General features: G+C 39.5%; 1 protein-coding gene across 2 annotated transcripts in view; it reads left to right on the top strand.

The window, feature by feature from the left end:
* Cyyr1 (cysteine and tyrosine-rich protein 1) overlaps positions 1-26,835 on the top strand; it is a 98,048-nt gene that overhangs the window by 5,349 nt on the left and 65,864 nt on the right. For both annotated transcript variants that reach the window (XM_006523005.1, NM_144853.3), the window contains one exon: positions 634-736. In XM_006523005.1, coding sequence (XP_006523068.1) covers positions 634-736 — 103 coding nt within the window. The remainder of the gene's footprint in view (positions 1-633; positions 737-26,835) is intronic.

The following is a 26,835-nucleotide window of genomic DNA, read 5'->3' as shown; positions in this document are numbered from 1 at the left end:
CAGGTAAACTGTCAATTTACAAGTTATTTATATGGACATTTTCTCTCACCAGCTCATTGCCTTCTAAGCCTAGTAGAGCAACAGTATGCAGAGTCAATTCTGTAATTGTGTGTTTAAGAAGTCTAATTATGGAGGGAAAAATAACATAAGAAAAAGCATTACTAAATTACCATGGCAAATATACATATTAGTTTCCAATGATCACTCTTGGTATTACCCATGCCAATAATATTTCTCATTAGTTGAACTTAATAGAGAATCAATACTCCAAAGTCAGGAAATTCTGCTATATAGAAGCTATTATAAAAAACTCCACTGGCAACCTTATTGATTGATGAGTTGATATATTCCTTCCTTCTGTCATAATCTTGTTCACCCAAAGCCAACTTTGCAATGGAAGTTACAATGTTCAGAGCGCTTGGCTTTATGTCTACCAGCTTAGAGTCTACCTGGGGAGAAAGGCCAACGTAGTCCCTTAGAAAGGTTTTGGAGTTTTGAGTGTGGAAATGAACCTCTCTGTGTGCTAAAAAAAAAAAAAACAAAAAACCTGTTGGCTGATTTAGACGCGAACGGGATAATTTTTCCTTAAGCTGAGATTTCACAACCTCAACCGTTCTCATTTTTACTTTGTAGGGGATTGCCTGGCGCAGTGTGGCAAAGAGTGCCACTCTTACTGCTGCGACGGTAGCACGCCCTACTGCTGCTCCTACTACGCCTATATTGGGAACATTCTCTCGTGAGTAAAGGGCAAACCTCACAGTGCGCTTCTTCCTTTGGTCCAGTCACACTTTCAAGAAGCACTATGATATGAGTGCAGACAAGACAGTGAAGATTGGTGCAGTAGAGGGTGGCTCATGCTTATAATGTAATCCCAGCACTGAGCCAGGGGGATTGCCAAGAGTTTAAAGGCAGCCTGAGTAACATAATTATTTTCCATACAGTCTGGAATACTGTGTGAAATTTTGTCACACACATACACACGAATCAAAAGATTGGTTATTGATTTTAAAATGTTCCTAGAGATTTAAATACTCATTAATATCATATTACTTGATAAATATGTAAATTTAAAAATAGCCTTTATTAGAAGAGAGTTTTAAAATGATGTTTTCATTGTTTCTTGTATGTACTATAGTATTTTGTTATGTCGTCTTACTATTGATAAACTCTTGATATCGTCCAGTCTCCTGTATTGAAGGATGTATAAGCTGACATTTGATGTTAAGTCATGGTCAGCTTACTTACCAACCATACCCTAAACTGTCTAATATATCACTAGTTAAGGAAAATGAGGGGTTATAAATAAAGAAAACAATTGTAATATGAAATCTAAGTTATTTATATAATGCATATATGACAACTCAGAAATGAATTTAGAACTTAAGTAAAGGTAGATGTGAGATATAATCACATCCCATACACAGAAATACAGACTGTGTTAAGTAGATTCCCCCATATTGGATTAAAAATGTATTTAATTGCTGCTTCTGACCAAAGGACAACGGGAGGGATGCCTGCCTTTGGGCTGAAAGTCTCTAATTTTGTATTTCTGCTAAATCTATGTAAGTGTGGGCTTGCAGGTCCTCTGCGCATAGAGCTGAGGAGTGAAAAGCAGGAAGTGGTAGAAAAGGTCACCCTGCAGTCGGAGCCTCCTGTGACACAGCTATGCTGCAGGTCCAGCCTCTGCTCTACCCTGCTTTCCCTCTCCATATGCGTATGGCTGAGTGGAAACTCTTCCATTCCTAGGTAGCTCAGCTCAGCTTCTGCCTCCTGAAGGCTCAGGAGGAAACAGGATGTGTAAGGCTTGTTCTGAGCGACCCAGCTGCTCCAAAAACATGCCCATTGAGAAGCCTGGCAACAAAGTCCTCTGTTTCTCCAAAGGGAAATCTAAAAGGGAAATCTATCACCAAAAAAACTTTCAAGAATCCACGCTAGACCTGATAATACAATTCTGTTTGACTGTATATCATTCGCCAACAATCTGGCTTGGGATACTCTTAAAGACTATGAGCTATGGAAGAAATGCCAGGATGGAATTTTAAAAATGAATGATGCATTGATTTTAAATGGAGAGTAAATATTCAATGAAATATAAACTAAGTAAATTTTCTACATTTTCCCTTATGGAGGATTCAGTGGCAAAGCAACTAATTGCCAATCAGCATATGTTTTCACAGGAATGGGATAACTCAAATATCTATAATGACTTTTATGATTGTAGATAGCTATACAGACTATAAGATAGTTAAAAGCTTCTGAATAATAAATTATATTTTTAATGATTTCTTAATGTCTTATGCTACTACTGCTCCAGTGTATGTGTGAGTGGAACCAGTCATGGTTATGAATGAGCAAACTTGGGATTTTTTGGTCCTGTGCCCTTGATGTCACTAAATGTAGTGACACTCACTAAATGTCAGTATGTACGGTGCCCAGTTTATTAACTTACCACCCTGTCTCAGTGGGAACTAAATATTGTGGCCATAACTATTAACCAGAATATCGTAAATTTTTTTAATGTGAAAATAAGCTTTCTGTGACTTAGATTCAGAAAAAAGGAACGCACCTTTCCGATCAGCACATTAATCGGGGTACTAGTGCCATGTACTTGTTATGCATAAACGGGAAAAGGGAACTGTGTTTTCCAGGGGAAAAGTAAACACAGATGGCATTGTATTTCAGGCAGTTAAAACTGAACTTTCTATCAAAAATAGAAACTTCTGAGTAAAGCTCTTGCTAAACAATTCTTAGGGAAAAAAAAAAAAAACCTTTAAAGTGTTTTTCCCACTGGATGGAGGAGGATACATTTTCAGGATTTCCAGTGATTGTTTAACCTTTGAAAGGAGTTTTCTACTCCACCCAAGACTTTTTTTTTTTCTATTATGTTGAACTAGGTGCAGGGCAACAGGGAAGGGATGGGGGTGGGGGTGGGGGGAGGAGAGGGGATGGGGATGGGGTGTGGGTGGGGTGGGCATCAGTCCTAAGAATGGTCATATGAGTTCTTTTGTGCACATGTTTCCCAATATTGCCGGTTTGGAATTCAAAATCTATACTTCCTTTAGCAAGCCTCTGGGCACATTCTGTTGAATAATTTGAATCATCTTAACAGAAAGTTAAACTTTCTTATGCTATCAGGAAAGAAGCAAAGAAAAGAAAGAAAGAAAGAAAGAAAGAAAGAAAGAAAGAAAGAAAGAAAGAAAGAAAGAAAGAAAGAAAGAAAGGAAGGAAGGAAGGAAGGAAACCAATGGAGATAATAAAATTTAGTCCTGGGTAATTTTATAAATTGGTTTTATCTTGTGGCTTAGTTTCAAAGTAAAAATGCCAACCTTTAGTTTAAAGTGAACTTAAAAAAAATCAGGACAAGCTCAGAAGATAATTGGGCCATTCCGTAATGTCTATAAATCACTTAAAGTGAGGGGTATGGGGCCTCTGTCTATCACTGTAGCAATCACAGCTGAGGGGGGATATGTTGCTTTTTAAAACTTAACACGTGTGTCTGAGTGAGTGAGACGGAGACAGAGACAGAGACAGAGACAGAGACAAAGACAAAGAGAAGTGTGTATTTGCAGTGGGATGTTTAGAGAAAACTTCATCAGTGACATTAGATAAAGGTTTTGAAGGAAGGGTAAAGGTTTACACAAATGAACAGTGAAGGAAAGGAAATTCCTTCGAGACAGAGAGACTCCTGGACACACAGCCAAAGATAGAAGGGAGGAAATGATCTTTTGGCAAAACCCATGTTGTTCAAAGTAGCCAGAAGGGAAATTAAACTTGGATTCAGAGATAGAAAGGGGGAGGGGGTATCAGATAAAAGGTGAATTGTTATTAATAGACTCTTATTGGCTATGCCACCCTGAATTAAAATAAAACAATTCAACTTTCCATGGGAAAAGTAGACATATGACTTTATGTAGGGTAGACACAATCTTAGGTACCACTAAGAAAGCCCTCAAATGGAGATTTCAAGTATTCTGTAGATAAAAGATCAGGAAGGACACAGGGCATAATGCGTGGAACACATTGGATAGACTACAGGACATGACAGTGAGTAAGAGATTTATTTATTTATTTATTTATTTATTTATTTATTTATTTATTGGATAATATGAGCAATCGCTTGAAGTTTAGAAGCCTATATACTTTTTTAAAAATGTGAGATTTTGAGTTAAGTTGAGAAATAAGATATAATGAGTGATAATGAGATATAATGACCATAATGAGTCACACACATTGTTCTGCAACTCTTCCACAGAGAAGGTGGGACACCCTGATGAATGTGTAAAGAGACGCTTACGTGTACATTGTTGATAGAACCTGACTGACATCCCCTAGGAGTGACGCCAGGGAAAAGCTGCGGTTTGTAGAGTACTCCTTAGAACTGGTAGAATCCCAAGGGAATACGGGATGTTATAGCATCACTATTTATTGCTATCCACTGGAGCAAAGTAAAAACATAACCTTACTGAAAATAAAGACACTCCGCCATATCAGGAATTACTGTTCAATCTTATCTGTGAGCCAGACTGGCTGGGAGATACTGTGAGCCAGACCATCAGATGTAGGACTTAATTGTCTAACTCAAAAAATAGGATTTTGCTCTCCCAGACTGCCATTTTAAACTGAAGATTAATCCAAGCACATCTAATAGCAGAAAAACATGCCCATAGGAAGCAATCAAGAGACAGAACTAACAATGCAGGTCCTGGTGGGATTTGGTTTCTTTTCTTTTCAATGAAATATGAAAGATGTATTACCCACAGTTTTGCAAAGACAGCTAATAAATATCACTACTGTGATTTTTTTTTAGAGCTACGCTATGCATGAAGTCAAAACGAAGTTAAAGAATAAAGGTTTTCCGTTTCAAAATGACATTTGTGGTCCTGTGGTAATTAAAGGGCTGAGGACGTTAATTAAACTCAGGAGACTTTTGCATCCGTTAAGAATAGCATTTAAATGGAAATAAAATTATTTTAGTTTCAGAGATGAAAAAAAAACTCTGAAAAAAGTAAGCACTGAGAAAATTCAAGTTAGTAGATGTTCTAGCTGTGTCTCTGTCACTGTGATAATCCACACAACCGGAAGCACCTTTTGAGAGGAAGAAATTGATTTGCTTACATAGTCCACCATAGAGGGAAGCAAAGACGGGGACCTGGAGGCAGATACTGAAACAGGGAACATGAAAGAATGGCTTTGCTCCACATGGCTCATTTGACCTGCTTTCTTAAACAATCCAGGAACACCAGTCTAGAAGTGGGACAATTTCCAGTGACCTTGGCTTTTTCATGTCAGCCATTAATCTACAATATACTGGTTAGTCTATTGGAGGCAACTTCTCAGTTAAACTTCCATTTTCTAAGTGACTTTAGTTTTTGTTGAGTTGGTTTAAAAAAAAAAAACCAAAAAAACTAACAAACATGAAAGTCTCACTTTTGTTTTATTAATGATGAACAGCAACCAAAAAAGACACTGTTAAAATAAAGATGAACTTGAAAATTGTTGAAAATATAACAATAATTTCTGTTTTATCAAGGTAGAAATTAGGTGTCTCTCTTAGAGGGCATAATTATATATTAGGGTTTATTTTATTAACAGCAAATATAAATGTGTTGATAAATGAAACTTTTCAGTCAAATGTATTATCTACTTTAATTGCCTTTATAAATGGAGTGAACTTAACATGAATATTTGTTTTGAGAAAAAAATAGGTGAAGTTTCTAGAACATAGTGTCAACAAATTTGTAGAAATACACTCCAGCTATTCCGTGCTCTGTACCAACTGCTGGAGGATGAAGCCATCAATAAAACATAGACCTGCTTGTATGTGGTTTTTTTTTTTTTTTTAGGAGCTAGCAGGTAACAGAGAGCCCTAAGCAGATTGCTTAGCCCGCTATGGTTGGTAGAGCTGAAAACCTGGCAGATCCAAAAAAAGACTTGCCTTCGCTCTGCCCTGAGCATGCCCTGAAGGCTTCTTGAAGAGGAATTATTCTGAAATCTAACACAAGAGCTGGGTGTGTTGTACAGTTGCTAGAGAACTTGCCTAGCATTCACAAGGTCCTAGCTTAGGTTTCCAGCACTGCCTAAACCAAGTGAGGTAATATACACCCATAATGCCAGCCTTTGGGAGGTAGAGGCAGAGGGGTCAGGAGGTCAAAGTTATGTTTAACTATGAAGAATTCAGAACAGCCCTAGCTGCATGAGACACTGCTATGAATAAATAAATCTCAAAAATAAGAGGAACTGATAAAATAGGATTCACATTTAGAAAACTATGTATAGAGGGGAAATTTTAGGTTAATAGATAATCTTCAAAAGTCAAATCATTTTGCCTTGATTCCTATGCTTGGTGGTTTGCAGATGCTTTTCTTTAAAGCCAGTGGTAGGCAAGCCCTGTCACTGTGGCTACTCAGGATTGCACTGAGAATCTCAACCAGCATGTCCGGTAAGGCAGTAGAAGATAAAATAATTAGAACGGTAAGAACTAAATTACTGATTGTCATTAATAAATATTGTGAGTGTTATTACAGGGTTTTTAAACTAACAAAATTTCACCAAGTAGGCAGTGTATATATACATTTTGCATAACAAAAGTAGTGGGCTGCTATATGCCAGCAACACATACTAGGAATCCTAATGTGTACGCAAATGAACACCCAAACCACCTAAGGACCATAAGAGAGATGAGTTAGGACTCAACAGTATAGGACTTGCCTCGTATGCAGAAATCCTGGCCTCCTTCCCCATCACTCCTCCCACTCGCAGAAAACGACTCAGGGTAAATCATAAGCAACTCCATATGTGCTTGGCATTTGCAGAGCAACAGAAACACATTAAACTTCAATAGTGTTATTTACTATTTTGTGTCACTGTGACGAGAACACCTGACTGTGTGACCCTCTAGGCTTGGGCAACTTCTCACGAGCAGGAGGTAGGTAATGTGTGGCAAAGGGCCTTCCTCACTGCTCACTGGCAGGAAGCAGAGAGGAGACAGGAAGTAGGCAAGAATAAGCTAGCCCCAGGAACCTGATTCTGGGGGCCTCCTTCCTCCAGTCAGTCTCTGCTTCCTCACGTTTCCAGAACAGCACCACACACTGCGTACCTAGGCTCAATCACATGTGGTTATGAAGACATTTCATATTTAGACCACATCATAATGAGGGGGGAAGAGAGGCCGGCATCATTTCTGTAGATGGGATATTGTAATAATGTCATTTTTTCCAGGACTATCTGTCAGTTCCATGCCATTTTGGTCAGAATCCTCAGAGTTGCTTTCTATTGAATTTGGGAGACTGTGCCTAAGGTTTATGTATGATAAAGATCTTAGAAAACTGACAATGGCTGTAATAAAAGCAAGGAGAACAGGCATTTCCTATAGACACGATAGACACGAACATTAATCATACCTCTATGATCCCAGTTACTCAGGGGCCTGAGGCTGGATGATCGTGAGTCCAAGGCTAGTCAGGGAAAAGGGAGAGCCTGTCTCTGAAGGAAAAATACTGCCTGTGAGATGTCTCAGTGAGTAAATGTGCGAGCTGTAAAAGCCTGGCAACCGAAGTTAGATCCCCAGAACCCACAGTGGAAAGACAGAACAACCTCCTTTGAATTGTCCTTTGACCTATATATGTCCTGCTACATGACACACACACACACACACACACACACACACATTACACGTGTCACAGGTCACATATCACATACATCATTTAGTCTCTCTCTCTCTCTCTCTCTCTCTCTCTCTCTCTCACACACACACACACACCATTACCACCAGCAATGATAATAATTAACAATAATAATAAATTTAAAAATAAAATATACTTATTAGAAAGTATTTTATGTGTTATTGGATCATATAATCAAGACTATAGGGCTTAGAAATTTTTTTTAGTAAGCACAACTCCTAGTCAGGTCAGTATCTCAGCAGAAGCATCTGACCCAGTGTACAAAATACTGTGTCAGTCACAACATTTCTTAGGTCTTATGTGTTAGTCCTGTTTGTTAGTGTAGCAAAAACCTGGATACATCCTACTTAGGAAAAGAAAAGGTTTACTGTGATCTGTAATTCAGAAGGTTGCCGTTCAAAGTGGTTACTTTCTTTTCTGGCTTTGAGCATGAGGCAGCACAATACATCATTAGTGGGGTGTGTAGATAAGAAGGCCTGTTGCTTCATGGTACACACACACACACACACACACACACACACACACACACACACACACACAGAGAGAGAGAGAGAGAGAGAGAGAGAGAGAGAGAGAGAGAGAGAGAGAGAGAGGAAGGAGAGTGGAGAGGCTCAGGATCACAGTATTATCTTTAAGGGCACATATCCAACTTCCTTCTACTGAATCCTATCTCTGAAAATTCACATATCCAATAGCATCCAACGGAGGAACAAGTGTGTTTAACAAATGGGCTTTGGGGCTATCCCAGATCCAATTCTGTTTTCACATTCGCCTACATCTTCAAAGTCCATCGCCCTGTGTATGAGATAATCAGCCCTCGCTTTTTTAAAAGAGGGTACTTGTCTAAGATAATTTTAGCTAACTCTAGATTAGTGTAAGTATGCAGGTCTCACTTCAGGTCAGCCCAGTTGAACTTCAGCGTTCTGTAGGATACAGGCATTCAGCATTCCTTGAAGCTCTCAAGATGGGGTAAATGGAAAGGATCCCTGACATCGTTGAAATTAGGAGGACCATAATACTCTACTTGGTATGCTCCTTGCTCCCTTTTCTCATCGCCAATGTCTGTATTAAAAGCTTTCCTCTCTTTTAATACTACGCTGCTCCTTCTCTAACCTATTAGTATTCATTGGTTTGGTTTCCAAGGTCTCTTGTTTGTCCTTCTATAGACTCCAGGCCTGCAAGGGTAAGAAGCCAATCTTCCAACTCATCATCAAAGCTCTTGGTTCTATAGAATCAATAATACACCATTTTAATGCGAGTCAATCCGCCACTGAAATGCGAACACCTTGAGAGTTTGTGGGTGCTAAATTATTAATATGCATCATCTGGATAAATATTTATTTAGAAAACTCAAATCACAATTTGAATATGTTATTGGCTTCCGAGACTATCTTTCCATGGAATACAAATGAGGTGCCGTCCCAGTAAAGGGTATGAGAGTCACTCATCACTTCCTGATCACACTGTTTATGAGAAATTAGAATTAGATGAGGGGGACGAGAGCTGAAACGCTGATTTGATTAGGATGGTTTACTTCTGTGTTTCCTGGTGAGTGCTCTCCCTCAATGAAGCAAGGCGACCCACCCACCACAGACTGTTATGACAACGGGCGCCTCTGCGTCTTTATTCACTTCGATAATTTGGAGAGATAAAATGTTATATAGAGGAGGGAAAAATTCCACACACTGAGTGATTTTTTTTTCTTTCCTCCATTGTATCTGAAGAATTCTGGCAGACAGCTGCCACCAAGAACACAACACCTCCCAGCTGTCTCCCAATGGCAGAATGTTAGGAAGAGCACACTTCTTAACTAATGAATTTCTGCAGGTGAGGATAACTCACAAAGTCTAATAGGATTCCATCTGAAGTGCCACGGGTGACCGTCTGGGCTATTTAACTCACAAAATCTTTGTGACTCAAGACAAACAGGATTTGTGGTTTCTATATCATTGTAATAAGAAGGGGCAGAAGGAAGAGGACCTTATCTGTAGCAAGAGAAGTGCCTCATGCCATTATGCACATCCCACAAAAATACAGAAAACATCACAAATTCCTTCTTCTGTATTTCTGTATACATTCACACTGACCAGGGGTCAGCTGATCAGTATTTCTCCATGCTACATTTTGAAAAAACAATAACTACCTGATGCTGCAGAGAGCCAACTCAAAAATGTTAAAAAAGATATTTCTCATTCACAGACATAAAAAATAATACAATAGCAGCTTCTACGATATTGCACACAGAAAAATTTCTGGAGTTTATACAGTTTTTATTTTTCTGAATTTATTTTCTTTTTTTTTTCCTTTCCATTTTTTATTAGGTATTTAGCTCATTTACATTTCCAATGCTATACCAAAAGTCCCCCATACCCACCCACCCCCACTCCCCTACCCGCCCACTCCCCCTTTTTGGCCCTGGCGTTCCCCTGTTCTGGGGCATATAAAGTTTGTGTGTCCAATGGGCCTCTCTTTCCAGTGATGGCCGACTAGGCCATCTTTTGATACATATGCAGCTAGAGTCAAGAGCTCCGGGGTACTGGTTAGTTCATAATGTTGATCCACCTATAGGGTTGCAGATCCCTTTAGCTCCTTGGGTACTTTCTCTCGCTCCTCCATTGGGAGCCCTGTAATCCATCCATTAGCTGACTGTGGGCATCCACTTCTGTGTTTGCTAGGCCCCGGCATAGTCTCACAAGAGACAGCTACATCTGGGTCCTTTCGATAAAATCTTGCTAGTGTATGCAATGGTGTCAGCGTTTGGATGCTGATTATGGGGTGGATCCCTGGATAAGGCAGTCTCTACATGGTCCATCCTTTCATCTCAGCTCCAAACTTTGTCTCTGTAACTCCTTCCAAGGGTGTTTTGTTCCCACTTCTAAGGAGGGGCATAGTGTCCACACTTCAGTCTTCATTTTTCTTGAGTTTCATGTGTTTAGGAAATTGTATCTTATATCTTGGGTATCCTAGGTTTTGGGCTAATATCCACTTATCAGTGAGTACATATTGTGTGAGTTCCTTTGTGAATGTGTTACCTCACTCAGGATGATGCCCTCCAGGTCCATCCATTTGGCTAGGAATTTCATAAATTCATTCTTTTTAATAGCTGAGTAGTACTCCATTGTGTAGATGTACCACATTTTCTGTATCCATTCCTCTGTTGAGGGGCATCTGGGTTCTTTCCAGCTTCTGGCTATTATAAATAAGGCTGCTATGAACATAGTGGAGCATGTGTCCTTCTTACCAGTTGGGGCATCTTCTGGATATATGCCCAGGAGAGGTATTGCTGGATCCTCCGGTAGTACTATGTCCAATTTTCTGAGGAACCGCCAGACGGATTTCCAGAGTGGTTGTACAAGCCTGCAATCCCACCAACAATGGAGGAGTGTTCCTCTTTCTCCACATCCTCGCCAGCATCTGCTGTCACCTGAATTTTTGATCTTAGACATTCTGACTGGTGTGAGGTGGAATCTCAGGGTTGTTTTGATTTGCATTTCCCTGATGATTAAGGATGTTGAACATTTTTTCAGGTGCTTCTCTGCCATTCGGTATTCCTCAGGTGAGAATTCTTTGTTCAGTTCTGAGCCCCATTTTTTAATGGGGTTGTTTGATTTTCTGAAGTCCACCTTCTTGAGTTCTTTATATATGTTGGATATTAGTCCCCTATCTGATTTAGGATAGGTAAAGATCCTTTCCCAATCTGTTGGTGGTCTCTTTGTCTTATTGACGGTGTCTTTTGCCTTGCAGAAACTTTGGAGTTTCATTAGGTCCCATTTGTCAATTCTCGATCTTACAGCACAAGCCATTGCTGTTCTGTTCAGGAATTTTTCCCCTGTGCCCATATCTTCAAGGCTTTTCCCCACTTTCTCCTCTATAAGTTTCAGTGTCTCTGGTTTTATGTGAAGTTCTTTGATCCATTTAGATTTGACCTTAGTACAAGGAGATAAGTATGGATCGATTCGCATTCTTCTACATGATAACAACCAGTTGTGCCAGCACCAGTTGTTGAAAATGCTGTCTTTCTTCCACTGGATGGTTTTAGCTCCCTTGTCGAAGATCAAGTGACCATAGGTGTGTGGGTTCATTTCTGGGTCTTCAATTCTATTCCATTGGTCTACTTGTCTGTCTCTATACCAGTACCATGCAGTTTTTACCACAATTGCTCTGTAGTAAAGCTTTAGGTCAGGCATGGTGATTCCACCAGAGGTTCTTTTATCCTTGAGAAGAGTTTTTGCTATCCTAGGTTTTTTGTTATTCCAGATGAATTTGCAAATTGCTCCTTCTAATTCGTTGAAGAATTGAGTTGGAATTTTGATGGGGATTGCATTGAATCTGTAGATTGCTTTTGGCAAGATAGCCATTTTTACAATATTGATCCTGCCAATCCATGAGCATGGGAGATCTTTCCATCTTCTGAGATCTTCTTTAATTTCTTTCTTCAGAGACTTGAAGTTTTTATCATACAGATCTTTCACTTCCTTAGTTAGAGTCACGCTGAGATATTTTATATTATTTGTGACTATTGAGAAGGGTGTTGTTTCCCTAATTTCTTTCTCAGCCTGTTTATTCTTTGTGTAGAGAAAGGCCATTGACTTGTTTGAGTTAATTTTATATCCAGCTACTTCACCGAAGCTGTTTATCAAGTTTAGGAGTTCTCTGGTGGAATTTTTAGGGTCACTTATATATACTATCATATCATCTGCAAAAAGTGATATTTTGACTTCCTCTTTTCCAATTTGTATCCCCTTGATCTCCTTTTGTTGTCGAATTGCTCTGGCTAATACTTCAAGTACTATGTTGAAAAGGTAGGGAGAAAGTGGGCAGCCTTGTCTAGTCCCTGATTTTAGTGGGATTGCTTCCAGCTTCTCTCCATTTACTTTGATGTTGGCTACTGGTTTGCTGTAGATTGCTTTTATCATGTTTAGGTATGGGCCTTGAATTCCTGATCTTTCCAAAACTTTTATCATGAATGGGTGTTGGATCTTGTCAAATGCTTTTTCTGCATCCAACGAGATGATCATGTGGTTTTTGTCTTTGAGTTTGTTTATATAGTGGATTACATTGATGGATTTTCGTATATTAAACCATCCCTGCATTCCTGGAATAAAACCTACTTGGTCAGGATGGATGATTGCTTTAATGTGTTCTTGGATTCGGTTAGCGAGAATTTTATTGAGGATTTTTGCATCGATATTCATAAGAGAAATTGGTCTGAAGTTCTCTATCTTTGTTGGGTCTTTCTGTGGTTTAGGTATCAGAGTAATAGTGGCTTCATAAAATGAGTTGGGTAGAGTACTTTCTACTTCTATCTTGTGAAAAAGTTTGTGCAGAACTGGAATTAGATCTTCTTTGAAGGTCTGATAGAACTCTGCACTAAACCCGTCTGGTCCTGGGCTTTTTTGGGCTGGGAGACTATTTATAACTGCTTCTATTTCTTTAGGGGATATGGGACTGTTTAGAAGGTCAACTTGATCCTGATTCAACTTTGGTACCTGGTATCTGTCCAGAAATTTGTCCATTTCGTCCAGGTTTTCCAGTTTTGTTGAGTATAGCCTTTTGTAGAAGGATCTGATGGTGTTTTGGATTTCTTCAGGATCTGTTGTTATGTCTCCCTTTTCAGTTCTGATTTTGTTAATTAGGATTTTGTCTCTGTGCCCTCTAGTGAGTCTAGCTAAGGGTTTATCTATCTTGTTGATTTTCTCAAAGAACCAACTCCTCGTTTGGTTAATTCTTTGAATAGTTCTTCTTGTTTCCACTTGGTTGATTTCACCCCTGAGTTTGATTATTTCCTGCCGTCTACTCCTCTTGGGTGAATTTGCTTCCTTTTTTTCTAGAGCTTTTAGATGTGTTGTCAAGCTGCTAGTATGTGCTCTCTCCCGTTTCTTCATGGAGGCACTCAGAGCTATGAGTTTCCCTCTTAGAAATGCTTTCATTGTGTCCCAAAGGTTTGGGTACGTTGTGGCTTCATTTTCATTAAACTCTAAAAAGTCTTTAATTTCTTTCTTTATTCCTTCCTTGACCAAGGTATCATTGAGAAGAGTGTTGTTCAGTTTCCACGTGAGTGTTGGCTTTCTGTTATTTTTTTTGTTATTGAAGATCAGCCTTAGTGCATGGTGATCTGATAGGATACATGGGACAATTTCAATATTTTTGAATCTGTTGAGGCCTGTTTTGTGACCTATTATGTGGTCAATTTTGGAGAAGGTACCATGAGGTGCTGAGAAGAAGGTATATCCTTTTGTTTTAGGATAAAATGTTCTGTAGATATCTGTCAGATCCATTTGTTTCATCACTTCTGTTAGTTTCAGTGTGTCCCTGTTTAGTTTCTGTTTCCATGATCTGTCCATTGGTGAAAGTGGTGTGTTGAAGTCTCCCACTATTATTGTGTGAGGTGCAATGTGTGCTTTGAGCTTTACTAAAGTTTCTTTAATGAATGTGGCTGCCCTTGTATTTGGCGCATAGATATTCAGAATTGAGAGTTCCTCTTGGAGGATTTTACCTTTGATGAGAACGAAGTGCCCCTCCTTGTCTTTTTTGATGACTTTGGGTTGGAAGTCAATCTTATCAGATATTAGGATGGCTACTCCAGCTTGTTTCTTCATACCATTTGCTTGGAAAATTGTTTTCCAGCCTTTTATTCTGAGGTAGTGTCTATCTTTTTCTCTGAGATGTGTCTCCTGTAAACAGCAAAATGTTGGGTCTTGTTTGTGTAGCCAGTTTGTTAGTCTATGTCTTTTTATTGGGGAGTTGAGACCATTGATGTTAAGAGATATTAAGGAAAAGTAATTGTTGCTTCCTGTTATTTTTGTTGTTAAAGTTGGCATTCTGTTCTTGTGGCTGTCTTCTTTTAGGTTTGTTGAGGGATTACCTTCTTGTTTTTTCTAGGGCATTGTTCCCGTCCTTGTATTGGTTTTTTTCTGTTATTAACCTTTGAAGGGCTGGATTCGTGGAGAGATAATGTGAGAATTTGGTTTTGTCGTGGAATACTTTGGTTTCTCCATCTATGGTAATTGAGAGTTTGGCTGGGTATAGTAGCCTGGGCTGGAATTTGTGTTCTCTTAGTGTCTGTATAACATCTGTCCAGGCTCTTCTGGCTTTCATAGTCTCTGGTGAAAAATCTGGTGTAATTCTGATAGGCTTGCCTTTGTATGTTACTTGACCTTTTTCCCTTACTGCTTTTAGTATTCTATCTTTATTTAGTGCATTTGTTGTTCTGATTATTATGTGTCGGGAGGAATTTCTTTTCTGGTCCAGTCTATTTGGAGTTCTGTAGGCTTCTTGTATGTTCATAGGTATCTCTTTCTTTATATTTGGGAAGTTTTCTTCAATAATTTTGTTGAAGATGTTTGCTGGTCCTTTGAGTTGAAAATCTTCATTCTCATCCACTCCTATTATCCGTAGGTTTGGTCTTCTCATTGTGTCCTGGATTTCCTGGGTATTTTGAGTTAGGATCTTTTTGCATTTTCCATTTTCTTTTATTGTTGTGCCGATGTTCTCTATGGAATCTTCTGCACCTGAGATTCTCTCTTCCATCTCTTGTATTCTGTTGCTGATGCTCAAATCTATGGTTCCAGATTTCTTTCCTAGGGTTTCTATCTCCAGTGTTGCCTCGCTTTGAGTTTTCTTTATTGTTTCTACTTCCCTTTTTAGGTCTAGTATGGTTTTGTTCATTTCCATCACCTGTTTGTATGTTTTTTCCTCTTTTTCTGTAAGGACTTCTACCTGTTTGATTGTGTTTTCCTGTTTTTCTTTAAGGACTTGTAACTCTTTAGCAGTGTTCTCCTGTATTTCTTTAAGTGATTTATTAAAGTCCTTCTTGATGTCCTCTACCATCATCATGAGATATGCTTTTAAATCTAGGTCTAGGTTTTCGGGTGTGTTGGGGTGCCCTGGACTGGGCGAAGTGGGAGTGCTGGGTTCTGATGATGGTGAGTGGTCTTGGTTCCTGTTAGTAGGATTCCTACGTTTACCTTTCGCCATCTGGTAATCTCTGGAGTTAGTAGTTATAGTTGACTCTGTTTAGAGATTGTTCTTCTGGTGATTCTGTTACCGTCTCTCAGCAGACCTGGGAGACAGATTCTCTCCTCTGAGTTTCAGTGCTCAGAGCACTCTCTGCTGGCAAGCTCTCTTACAGGGAAGGTGCGCAGATATCTTGTTTTTGGACCTCCTCCTGGTCGAAGAAGAAGGCCCAAAACAGGGCCTCTCTCAGAAGCTGTGTTGCTTTGGCAGTTCCCAGAAGCTGTCAGCTTCTGTGGTGCAGACTCTCACCTGTGCAGACTAAAATCCTAAGTTCCAGGGAGTCCTGGAACCAAGATGGTGACCGCTGCTCCTGAGGCTGAGGCCGTCTCCCGAGCCAGGCGGACACCTGTCCTCTGGTCCGGATGGTGGCCGGTTGTCTGCGGCCCGCCCAGGCTGCTGCCTCAGCGGCTCTGTGCTTCTGCCCGTCCCAGAAGCTGTCCGGTTCTCTGGCGCACCCTCTAACCTGTTCAGACTAATTTCCTAAGTTTTGCTGAGTCCCGGAACCAAGATGGCGACCCTGAATTTATTTTCAATGAAACTATATTAGTTCCACAAGTTTATGGAGTTCAGTAATTGACATATGCAGAAGACATGCAGTGGTCAAATCCAACCTACTGTTATCCATCCACCTCCCACTTCGCAACCTATGCAACTGTTAATCTATATAAAAGATGATTTTCTTGTTGTAGCTTCTACATGGAAATGTGGTTTTATTCTGGTTCATTTGCTTAAGGCATGCATCCTAGCTCTGTCCATGCTGGTACAGATGGCAGTATTCTGTTCTTTTTTAATAGTTGAATAGTGTTCTGTGAGTGATACTTTATCATCACCTATTCATTCGTCAGTCTGTCCATCCATTCATCGCTAATTTCATATCTTAGTTAAAACTAATGATTAGAATTAATCTAAGCACATCCTTTGTATCTAAACCTTCTACTTTAAGATTGTAATATTAAAAAATATCCATTCTTAGACTAGCTGGAGAGGCCTCACCTTTACTGGATAACAAGACATTTTTGGGGGAGCTTCATATACTTCATATTGGTTGAAGTAAAATGAAGTTATAGAAGAAAGATTATGACCGTTGAGATGCAGGAAAAAAAAATGCCCTTGGAATTCTCTTGTTTTCTTAACCTCATTGACCCTCCCTTGAAAGTAGTTAAAAGGGAAATAAAGAATTTGCTTCTGGATCCTAAAGGGCTGGGTGATATATTTATACATGGAAGCAATCAGCAGGGATGTATGCATTTTTGTCAGTAGTAAACATATCAGACTTGGAAAATATCTGGACTAAGGGAGAAAAGAAAACAAGTACAGAGCAGAGTGTCTTCGCCAAGAGAGTTTGGAAAGCTGGAGGCCTTTCGGCGGGGCTTAGCCTGCTGAGGGGATTTCCCGGGCCTTCCTCAGTGTCAACAGAAGAGTAACATCTGCTACTGCCACCTGCTGACACTGGAGCTTCCCTGCCCCCGGGAGCACCCTCAGCCTCAGGGAAGCTGTCCAGCTGCTCCATCAAATGTGATTATAGATTGCCGACTGGAAGGCAGCTCAATAAGTGTTGTATCCCTCTGCCCAGAGATTGCCAAAAAAGTATACCACAGCCCCCAAAGCCATGCCTCTTAGATTTACATGTCTGCCATGTTACCATAGGCTGACCGGGGAGTTAGAAGAGGGTCTCGGAAACAGGGACAGGTCTGAATAATGTTACCTAATTCTTATTTACGAAAAAGAAATAGCACATGGAATAGCAAATGCCGAGAGGTAATGATTGGCTTCACAAACAGATTCACTGTAGAATTCTAGTTAATTCCCCTTTCAAAATTTAATTCCCAAGATTTCTGGCATCTGTTTTGAACATGCCTGGCTCTTCTCTACTGGTACATGAATAATGGATGTACACAGCAGTGTTCTGACGGCAGCGCATCTCAGCAGTGTGATCACAGTGATCTATAGATATGAGTGTGCCTTTGCATGTAGCAGTTCAGAATGGTCCTGATTAGGCTTTTCAAAAATTATGCTAATTAGCAGTTCTCTCCATAAAAACCAGTGCTTATAGAACTTACAGGGCTGTTAAAGAACAACAGTTTGCCTTTATTTATTGTATATAATGTACAACCATGGTAGTCTTCAGACAGAAAACATATCCACTAGTAACAAATAAAAAAACAGATTGTATGGCAACTCAGAGCCACTGGTTATTCCAAGGACTGAGATTGATCATGTCTAGAACAATTTCTTTTCATTCATCTTTTTGGCTTCGTATAGTCAACTTATTTTACATTCCATGGCGTATTTGCCGTTTTTGGTTTTGTTGTTTTTGGGTTTTTTTTGTTTTTTGTTTTTTTGTTTTTTGTTTTTTTTTTTTGAGCTTGTGTGTGTGTGTGTGTGTTTGAGACAGGGTTTCTCTGTATAGCCCTGGCTGTTCTCACTTTGTAGACCAGGTGGCCTCGAACTCAGAAATCTGCCTGACTCTGCCTCCCAAGTGCTGGGATTAAAGGCATGCGCCACCACTGTCAGGCTATTTGCTGTGCTTATGATAGTTTTGTTTCTTCCTTTTTGAGTGGAAGCCTTGGTTTTGATTCTGAGCGAGATGGAGAAAGCACATTCTGCCCCAAGCTACCACTGAATGCAGCTCTCAAACCTGGACAGGGTGTGTACAACAGCGACCCTGGGCTATGGCTACCTGGCAGATTCAAGACAAATTTAGTTATGCCTAATTAATTAAGGCCTTTGCCAGGTTTCTTCCTCTGTTTAATCCACAGTAGACCAAACATAACCCAGGTACTAGGTGGACTTCGGTACCATTCAGAGCTGTAGGAGGAGGTCTCTTTGGCTAGGCAAGCAAAGTCTCTTTGTGCTCAGGTATTGAGGGGGGGGCACACATTCTGGAATGTTTTTCTTTTCTGTAGTCCTTTGTACCCAACATCTTGGAAGATCCCTTAAACAGTGAAGCACAGCAGCAAGGGACACTGCAACAATGAGACCCAGTAGGACCCAAAGCTAGGACAATTGCAGTGCAGACCTGACTTTCTAACCAGAGGAGATAGGATGCATCTCCAATCTCCATGGAGCAAGTCTCACTCTCTCCCCCATTCTCATTCTCATTCATATGCTCACACTCCTACCCTCCCTCTCTCCCTCCCCCTTCCCTCCGTTCTTCCCTTCTTTTCTTCCTTCTTCCCTATATATGAGCCCATTGTGAATATATTCAAAAAGTTGGTATTTATGTGCTTTATTTATAAGCACATCTTTTGGCAAGAGATCCAAAAGGGGTCATCTTATGGAAGCAGAAAATACTATGGAAATGATAAAGGATGAGGAAATGCAAGAAGAGGCTCCTTTAATTATGTATGAACTCCTGAACAAATGTCTACTCAGCTCAGATAGCGTATTGGCACAAACCAAAATAAAGATACCACCTAAGTCAAACTTACTGAACCAATGAGTTTATTAGGATTACTTACAGGAGAGTGAGTGTGTTTGGGGGGGGGGTGGTGTTACTTACGGACCAAAATTGGCTCAAAAGCAGCTGCATGACAGAAAGCCTATGCCAGTATGGGTAACGGTTCATGAGGGAGAAAGGGTGGAGGGGGGGGCTAGTGAAACTTGTCAGTCTCAGGAAGTTCCTGAAAATTCTGAGTTGTTTACCTCCTGATTGTTAAGGAGCCCCATCTAAGAATGTCCTGAGTCTTTAAGAGACTCCCGGCAGCACAGAATGTCCCAACTTGGAAAAATTGCTATAACAACAACTGCCACTCATAGAAGTTGGATCTATGCTTTCAACTGAATCTAAATGATTACTTTCTCTAACAGAATTCTGTCTCATGACTTGGTCTTAAGAGAGTCTAGGGTACAGTGCATCATTACTCCACACACAGAAGATTAAGGAAAGGTCTTTATCACAAGGGAGAAGCCAATCAGAAGATGGCAGGGGTGTGGGGATTACCTACTAGAGAATAAAGTGGGGAGAGGGGGACATAATGAAGAAACATCCAGATTTATTAAAGAATTTATATATCCAAGAATCTCTGCCAATTTTAAATTGGAAAAACCCAAATAAATTCACACCCAGGCAAATCATAATCAGTCAATCAATCAATCAATCAATCATCAATCAAAAAATAAAGAAAATATTTTGAAAGGACATTACCATAGTGGAACCATGTTTTGAACTTTTTTTCCTTTTTTTCGTCAGAAATACAGAGGACAGAAAAATGATACTTTTTTTCTCAAGTGCTGGAAAAGTAGAAATCTACATTTCTATATCCAGTAAAAATAGCCCTCAGCAAAAACAGCCATGTTGAGATTAAGAAAACAAAAGGTTGCATTATTAAGAAAAACTGTGACAGCATTAGGCCAGCAGATCTGACCTAAAAGGATTACTAAAAGAAGATAAGCAATGAAGCAGATGGTGCCAGAAAGCAAATTGGAATATGGGAAAGCAAATGAGATTAAGAAAATCTGGTCTGGGACTGGTAAATATTAGTCTGCTTTTTGCCTCCTCCTAGTCTTGAAAATGCACCTGATAGTCACATGGAAAACATAATGTGCTATAATGCACTTACAAGTTACAATGCATGCAATGGGCATTGTTATGTCACAGGCACAATACCTAGGAGCAAAGCTGGAGAGTTGGGATGACAAAGTATCCCGTGAACGTGTTGCTATCCTGTGAAAGTGATAGCAAATTCATTCAAAGATCAGTCTGCCTTCTATCATCCCCTTGAGCATCCGGTAAAAACAACAGATTTACTGGCCTATAGCAGAATATATCAAAATTCACAGTCCATGGTTAAAATGGAATGCTAATGATGATGGCCAATTATCACTGTCAACTCGCTTCAAAATCATGTGGCAGTACATCTCTGAGTGTATCTGTTTCCAGAGAGGTATTGCTGAGAGGCGCAATCAGAACTTGGACAGCTCTCCTCTTAGGACAGAGGTCCTGGACTGAACAACAGTGAAGGACTTGAGGAATGAGAGTTACCTTGCCTGCAGACGTAGCACCATGATTCACCTCATTTCCCACTTGCCTCCATGCCTTCCCCATTCTGACGGGCTGCACCCTCATGCCATGAGCTTGTTCCCCATGATGAAGGCTGCAACCCTTACTCCATGAACTTGTTGCCCAGGACGACCGACTGTTACCTCACGCCATGAGCTGTTTCCATTATGACAGCTGCACCCTCACGCCATGAGCCAAAATGAACCCTGAAGCTGCTTTACTCAGTTATATTTTCACAGCCGTGAAGGGAAGGAAATATTACACACTGATTTAACCAAACATGAAGGCACAGAAGGTAATAAAAGGGACAAGGAAACAGATGGAAGGGAAAATGGGAATTACAAAACTGTAAGTTCAAAGTTACCAATAATCACACTAATAATCTAAATATGACAAATAAATGACAAAACTTAGCTTCGTAAAATACAAAGTGTAACTCAAATCTATACTATCTATTTGAAATTCATAAATCTATACTATTTGAAACTCATCTGAAAAATCGTGACTTAAATTCACTACAAAATCAGGAGGATCAGGAATGATACGCCATGGAACCAGTTACTAAAAGAAAGTGATACGACTATAGTAACTTAAGCAAACATTCAGAGCATAGAATATTACCAAAGATAAAGTAGAATGTTACATAATGATGCGGTGGTCCATGAGTCAAGAATACGTGGCTATCCTAAGTGCACACACAGCTAAGACTAAATAGCAACCATTCATGAAACAGACACAGGGAGAAGAGGGATGCTTACAAGACAGAGTTGCTAGAGAGGAAAACCAGCAAAAATTTACAAGACTTGACCTGTACTATGAACTAATGCACAGAATACCCCAGCCAACAGAAGCCTTTATCTATCATGTGCAAATGCTTTCGTTAAACATGTGTTAATAAAGACCACATCCTTGGTCAAAAAAAAAAAAAAACCTTAAAATTGAAAAGAATGAAGTACATAATCTTTCATCAACATAATTATACTAGAAGTCAGGAAACAGAAAGGTAAGAGGAATCTTGATGAAGGAAATACTTGAAAATCATCCTTATGAAAACACATGACTCAAGAAGCAATCATAAGGACACTGTAAAAAAAATAGAGAGACTTTAAACAGAAATTAAGAAATAAGGAACGGTGCTTATAGTGTCTGGAAAGTAATATACAGGATTAATGCTTATATTAGGAAAAGAATTCTTTGAATCAATAATCTGCTTCCATCTTTAGAAGTCAGGAAAAGACAAAGAAAATAAACTCAAAGGCAAAAATCAATGAGCAGGAGAACAAAAGAGTGGTAAGAAAAGTAATGAAGCCAAGAGCTGAGCCTCTGAAAATATCAATAGCATTGACAGGCTTCTAGGAACACTGGGGGGAGAGGGAGAGACATAAATTACCAGTGTTTGAAAAGAGTGAACTGTTTAAGTTATCTATCACAATAATTTACTTCTGCTGTTATGATGAATAACCATGAAATGGAGAAATGTCAAGCTGCACAACGAATTTAAATCAAGGGATACACATATCAGTTCTTCCTCATTCTTAATAATTTTCTGTCCCTCCAGCCAATAAATAAGCATTTGATCCCTTTCTCTGAGTTTTTCAAGCAATTTAATCTCTCGATTCTTTAACCATTTCTCCCTTCCACTTGCACATTTGTGACCATGCCAGCTCAGATAGCTCTACTTGATTGTAAACTCCTAAGGGAAGACTACATCTTACATTCATTTTTTTAGATCTCTTTCTTTCACTGTGTGACACCCAGTCCCTTAGCAGTTTAGATTGTGATAAAACACTATCCGGTTAGAAGACATTCACAGACGTAAACAAATCTTCACTTGTAAGATCCAGAGAGAGAGAGGGAGGGAGGGAGGGAGAGAGAGAGAGAGAGAGAGAGAGAGAGAGAGACAGAGAGAGAGACAGAGAGAGAGACAGAGAGACAGAGTGACAGACAGAGAGAGAGAGAGAGAGAGAGAGAGAGAGAGAGAGAGAGAGAGAGAGGTGGGGAGGGTTATGGAGACCAGCAAAGCCAGGCCCCCTCCTGACTTTATATCTGTTAAAGGGGCAAATCCATTTATTTCTCTCTCAGTTGCCTCTTACTGGAGAGATCACTTGACCCTATGGCTGTGATGGAATGGGTATGTACTTATTGGGTTCTGTCCCCCAAAACATATTTTTATTAAAAAGCATAGAATTATGTCTGACAAGGATGGTCTCCCAACTGTGTTCAATCAATATCTTTAAAGATGAACCACTAAGCAGTTACTGGGAAACCATGGAATTTATGCCCACTTTTATCTCCTCAGTAGAAAATCTCTCTCTCTCTCTCGGTGTCGTAAGGAACATGTAGAATACTGTAATACAACCATATCAGTTACATGTATACACATGTGACTTAGTCGGGGTTTCTATTCCTGTACAAACTTCATGACCAAGAAGCAAGTTGGGGAGGAAAGGGTTTATTCGGCTTACACTTCCACACTGCTGTTCATCACCAAAGGAAGTCAGGATTGGAACTCAAGCAGGTCAGGAAGCAGGAGCTGATGCAGAGGCCATGGAGAGATATTACTTACTGGCTTGCTTTCTTATAGAACCCAGGATCACCAGCCCAAGAATGGCACCACCCACAATGGGCCCTTGATCACTAGCTGAGAAAATGCCTTATAACTGGATCTCATGGAAGCATTTCCTCAAGAGAGGCTCCTTTCTCTGTGATAACTCCAGCGTGTGTCAAGTTGACACACAAAACCAGCCAGTACAACATCTTAAAGTTCCATATAAAAATGTTTGCTCTGTGTGATGAATGAATACCCAAGTTTGGAGAAAATGGTTCAGGAATGGGCTCAGGGTGAGACATACGAAGATGTATCATAGCAGTAAGATTAGGTTGTCTTGATAAAGCAGGATAAAAATCCTGAAATATCTACAATAGTGGTTTTCAACTAGTAAGACTTTTGTCCCTACATTGGATACTTTAAAATGTCTTTTAAAAATATTTAAGAGGGGCTGGTGAGATGGCTCAGCTGTTAAGAGCACCGATTGCTCTTCTGGAGGCCATGAGTTCAAATCTCAGCAACCACATGGTGGCTCACAATCACCTGTAAAACTTTTGGGCCAAAGCAAGTAGGGGCTGGAGCAAGAGGGAGAAAGGAAGGAGAAAACAATTAGGGAAAGTGATGTTGCTGATACCCCTCTGACATCTTTGAGTTGAAGTCAGACATACTGCTAAACGTCCTCTAATGCACAGGCCGGTATTTCACAGCGAAGGATGATTTGGTTCAAAATGTTAATAGTGGCAAGACTGAGCAAACCTAGCCTGTAAAAGGACACGTCCAGGCTTCTAAGTTGCTTTGTGATATAGAAGCACTTTGAAAAACCTTTAAGCTTTTCATGTAGAGAGTTCAGCATACAGATAAAGAATATCTAACAATATCTTTACACTGGACTAAAACATAACTTTCCTGGGGAATAAAATGCTTGATTAGTATAGATTCATTACAGGATAACACCTATATCTCCTATGTTGATGTAAATTCACTTATGAGGAATGTCTAACAGCAGTTCCTTCTATTTGACCAAAATATCTCTCTTGGGAGTTGCCGAAATGTGTAGCTATCATGGTATGTATTGACAAGGCGTCCTTTGTTGGCATAAAGTGACGAGCAGATACAACTATTACATTTGTCAGATAAATAAAAAGAAGGGCAGGAACCCATTTCATTAGCCCACAGCTCATAATGCCTTAAAAAATGTCAAAAGAAAGCCAACACCGAGCCATTGGTGCCCACCCGAGACACTAAGTCTCCCAGGGAGTGTTATTGTGGAGAAATGCTTTGTGAAAGAATCATGATTCCCCTTTTAGTAAAAGAACAAATCTAAAGGAGAAATGCACAGTTGTGATGCTGGGTTTTATGAGCAGCAAACAAAGCCCTTATGTTTGGAAAAATCATCTTCCAGGGGAAAAAAGAACAACCTATCTATGTGGCCTACATGTAATTATCTATCTCTCTCTACTATATAATTTGTGTTGTTGTTATTGTTGTTGTTTTTCAGACGGGTTTTCTCTGTGTAGCCCTGGCTGTCCTTGAACTTTCTTGGTAGACCTGGCTGATCTCAAACTTGTTTCTGCCTCTGTTGGGCTCAGACTAAAAGAATGTACCACCACACCCAGCCCTCTACATCTTTCATTTTAATTAACTGTTTGTCCAGTGAGTTATAAATAATACAAGGACAACTTGTATCTCTGCCATTCTACTCCAGCTTAAAATCTGAATACTTCCTATCATTTGCTATTTGGGCAAGTATCTCAGTTAGTATCTGAGATCTTTGGAGAGATGGTTCACTCTAATACATCCACAGTTAACCAGAAACTTACTACAGCAATAGCTGAAGTATCAATTTCATACACTTTATGAAAAGAGATCCCATAGGTAAGATGGAATAAAGATCTGGACTAGGAAAACAGAAAGCTATGGATGTTTATAATTAAATTATATGATGAAAAGGAGTAAAAATGACTGGAATAGGTTTATTAAGAGAAAAATAATGTTTCGTGAAATGTCTCATTGGTATTTGTGAAGGAAGATAGCAATATTAAAATCAAGGCTTTCTGATCATTGGCAGGCTCTCCAAACTAGGTTCATACATTTAAAAAAAATCCATTAAATAAAAAAAGAGAAAAAAGAATTTATCTTAACTCTTTTTTTTTTTTTTTTTGTAGCCTAAATATTTAAGAGAGAGCACACAGAGAACTGAGGAGGCTCCAAATGTATGCATTTCTGGATAGAGGGGAAAAAATAGTTCTCACGGGAAAGAAGCTTATCCTGAAACGATTTTTCCAAAGCCAGTAATATCTTTTCTGCTTTTCAGATTATGCCATTAGGCATCCCAACCCCCCAGGAGTCTCAATTAATCAGAGGTTTGATTTAAAGACCTAGAAACCCACCCGAGTTATTTCTTTTCCTGCACAGCATCATTTGTTACAAATAACACGTTCAAACCAGTATCCTCTTGTAAGAAAAAAAATAGTATCCATTTCTTAAATGGTATGCAAGCTTTTTAAGTGTTTTTGCATTTGTAAACACCAGTCTTCATTGTGTCTATTCAGCAAAACCTAAAACCAGAGATTTTACAGCATTCAAGTTAGCTTACTGCACACATTCTCAATAGATAATATTTATGAAATTCTCCTGGGAGTAACTTCTAAAACTACACTTTCCCAGGACTTAATCTAGACATTCAGATACAGTAGGTGAAATATGGATGAGACAAATCTGTTCCTACCATCTCTCCTCACAGGAAAATCCTGGAACAAATGGTCCTAGGAACATGCTAGTCTGAATAAGCCACATCAAAAGTCATTTTATTTTGGAATCCTAATAATCTACTTAATTATCAAATTATGATACATAATTAACCAGTCATTTCATGAGCCGTAACTTCTTTACAATTAAATAGACTGACCCTGAAGCATTATCTTAAATTACTATGGCAACTCTATTAAGGGGTATTGAAAATGAAATGCAAAGGTTCACTTCTGTTTCATTAAGGTGCTTGAATATGGTAAGGAGAGCAGTGAAGAGAGTTCTTAGAAGTCTAAAAAAAGGCCAAATTTATAAAGCACTGCACCTACCAAAATGATGGTCAGGAAATGGTGATATCATTAGAATCTGCCCATTGGTTCCTATCAGATTAGCTGAGTCAAGAATAGGACCTGGTGCTTAGCCCTTATTAACTACCACATGGTCTTTATCACAATGTGCTTCAAGCATATGGACTAATATATGATGGGTGTTATGGGTTGACTCTAATGTATCCCCCAGGGGTTTACGCTTTGAATGATCAGTCCCCAACTTCTGGTACCAATTTTAAGGTTGTGGGACCTTCAGGAGATAGAGCTTTGGCTGGCAAGGGTGGATTACTTGAGGTGAGCCTTGAAAGATATACCCATTTCTTTTTCTAGCCTGCTTTCTATATTTTCTGCCTATCATAATGTAAGGAATCACAGCTGTATGCTCTTGGAGCCACAGACAGAGCCTCTCCTACCACCGTGCTGTCTCTGCTTTGATGGATTAAATCTATCTGAAACTGCAGGCCACAACAGACTTTTCTTTTTTCCTTTCCTTTTCCTTTTCCTTTTCCT

The sequence above is a fragment of the Mus musculus genome, chromosome 16, assembly GCF_000001635.26.
Source record: "Mus musculus strain C57BL/6J chromosome 16, GRCm38.p6 C57BL/6J".
In the NCBI taxonomy this organism is placed as follows: domain Eukaryota; kingdom Metazoa; phylum Chordata; class Mammalia; order Rodentia; family Muridae; genus Mus; species Mus musculus.
The sequence above is the reverse complement of the archived record's forward strand: the minus strand, read 5'-3'. Positions and strand labels throughout refer to the sequence as shown.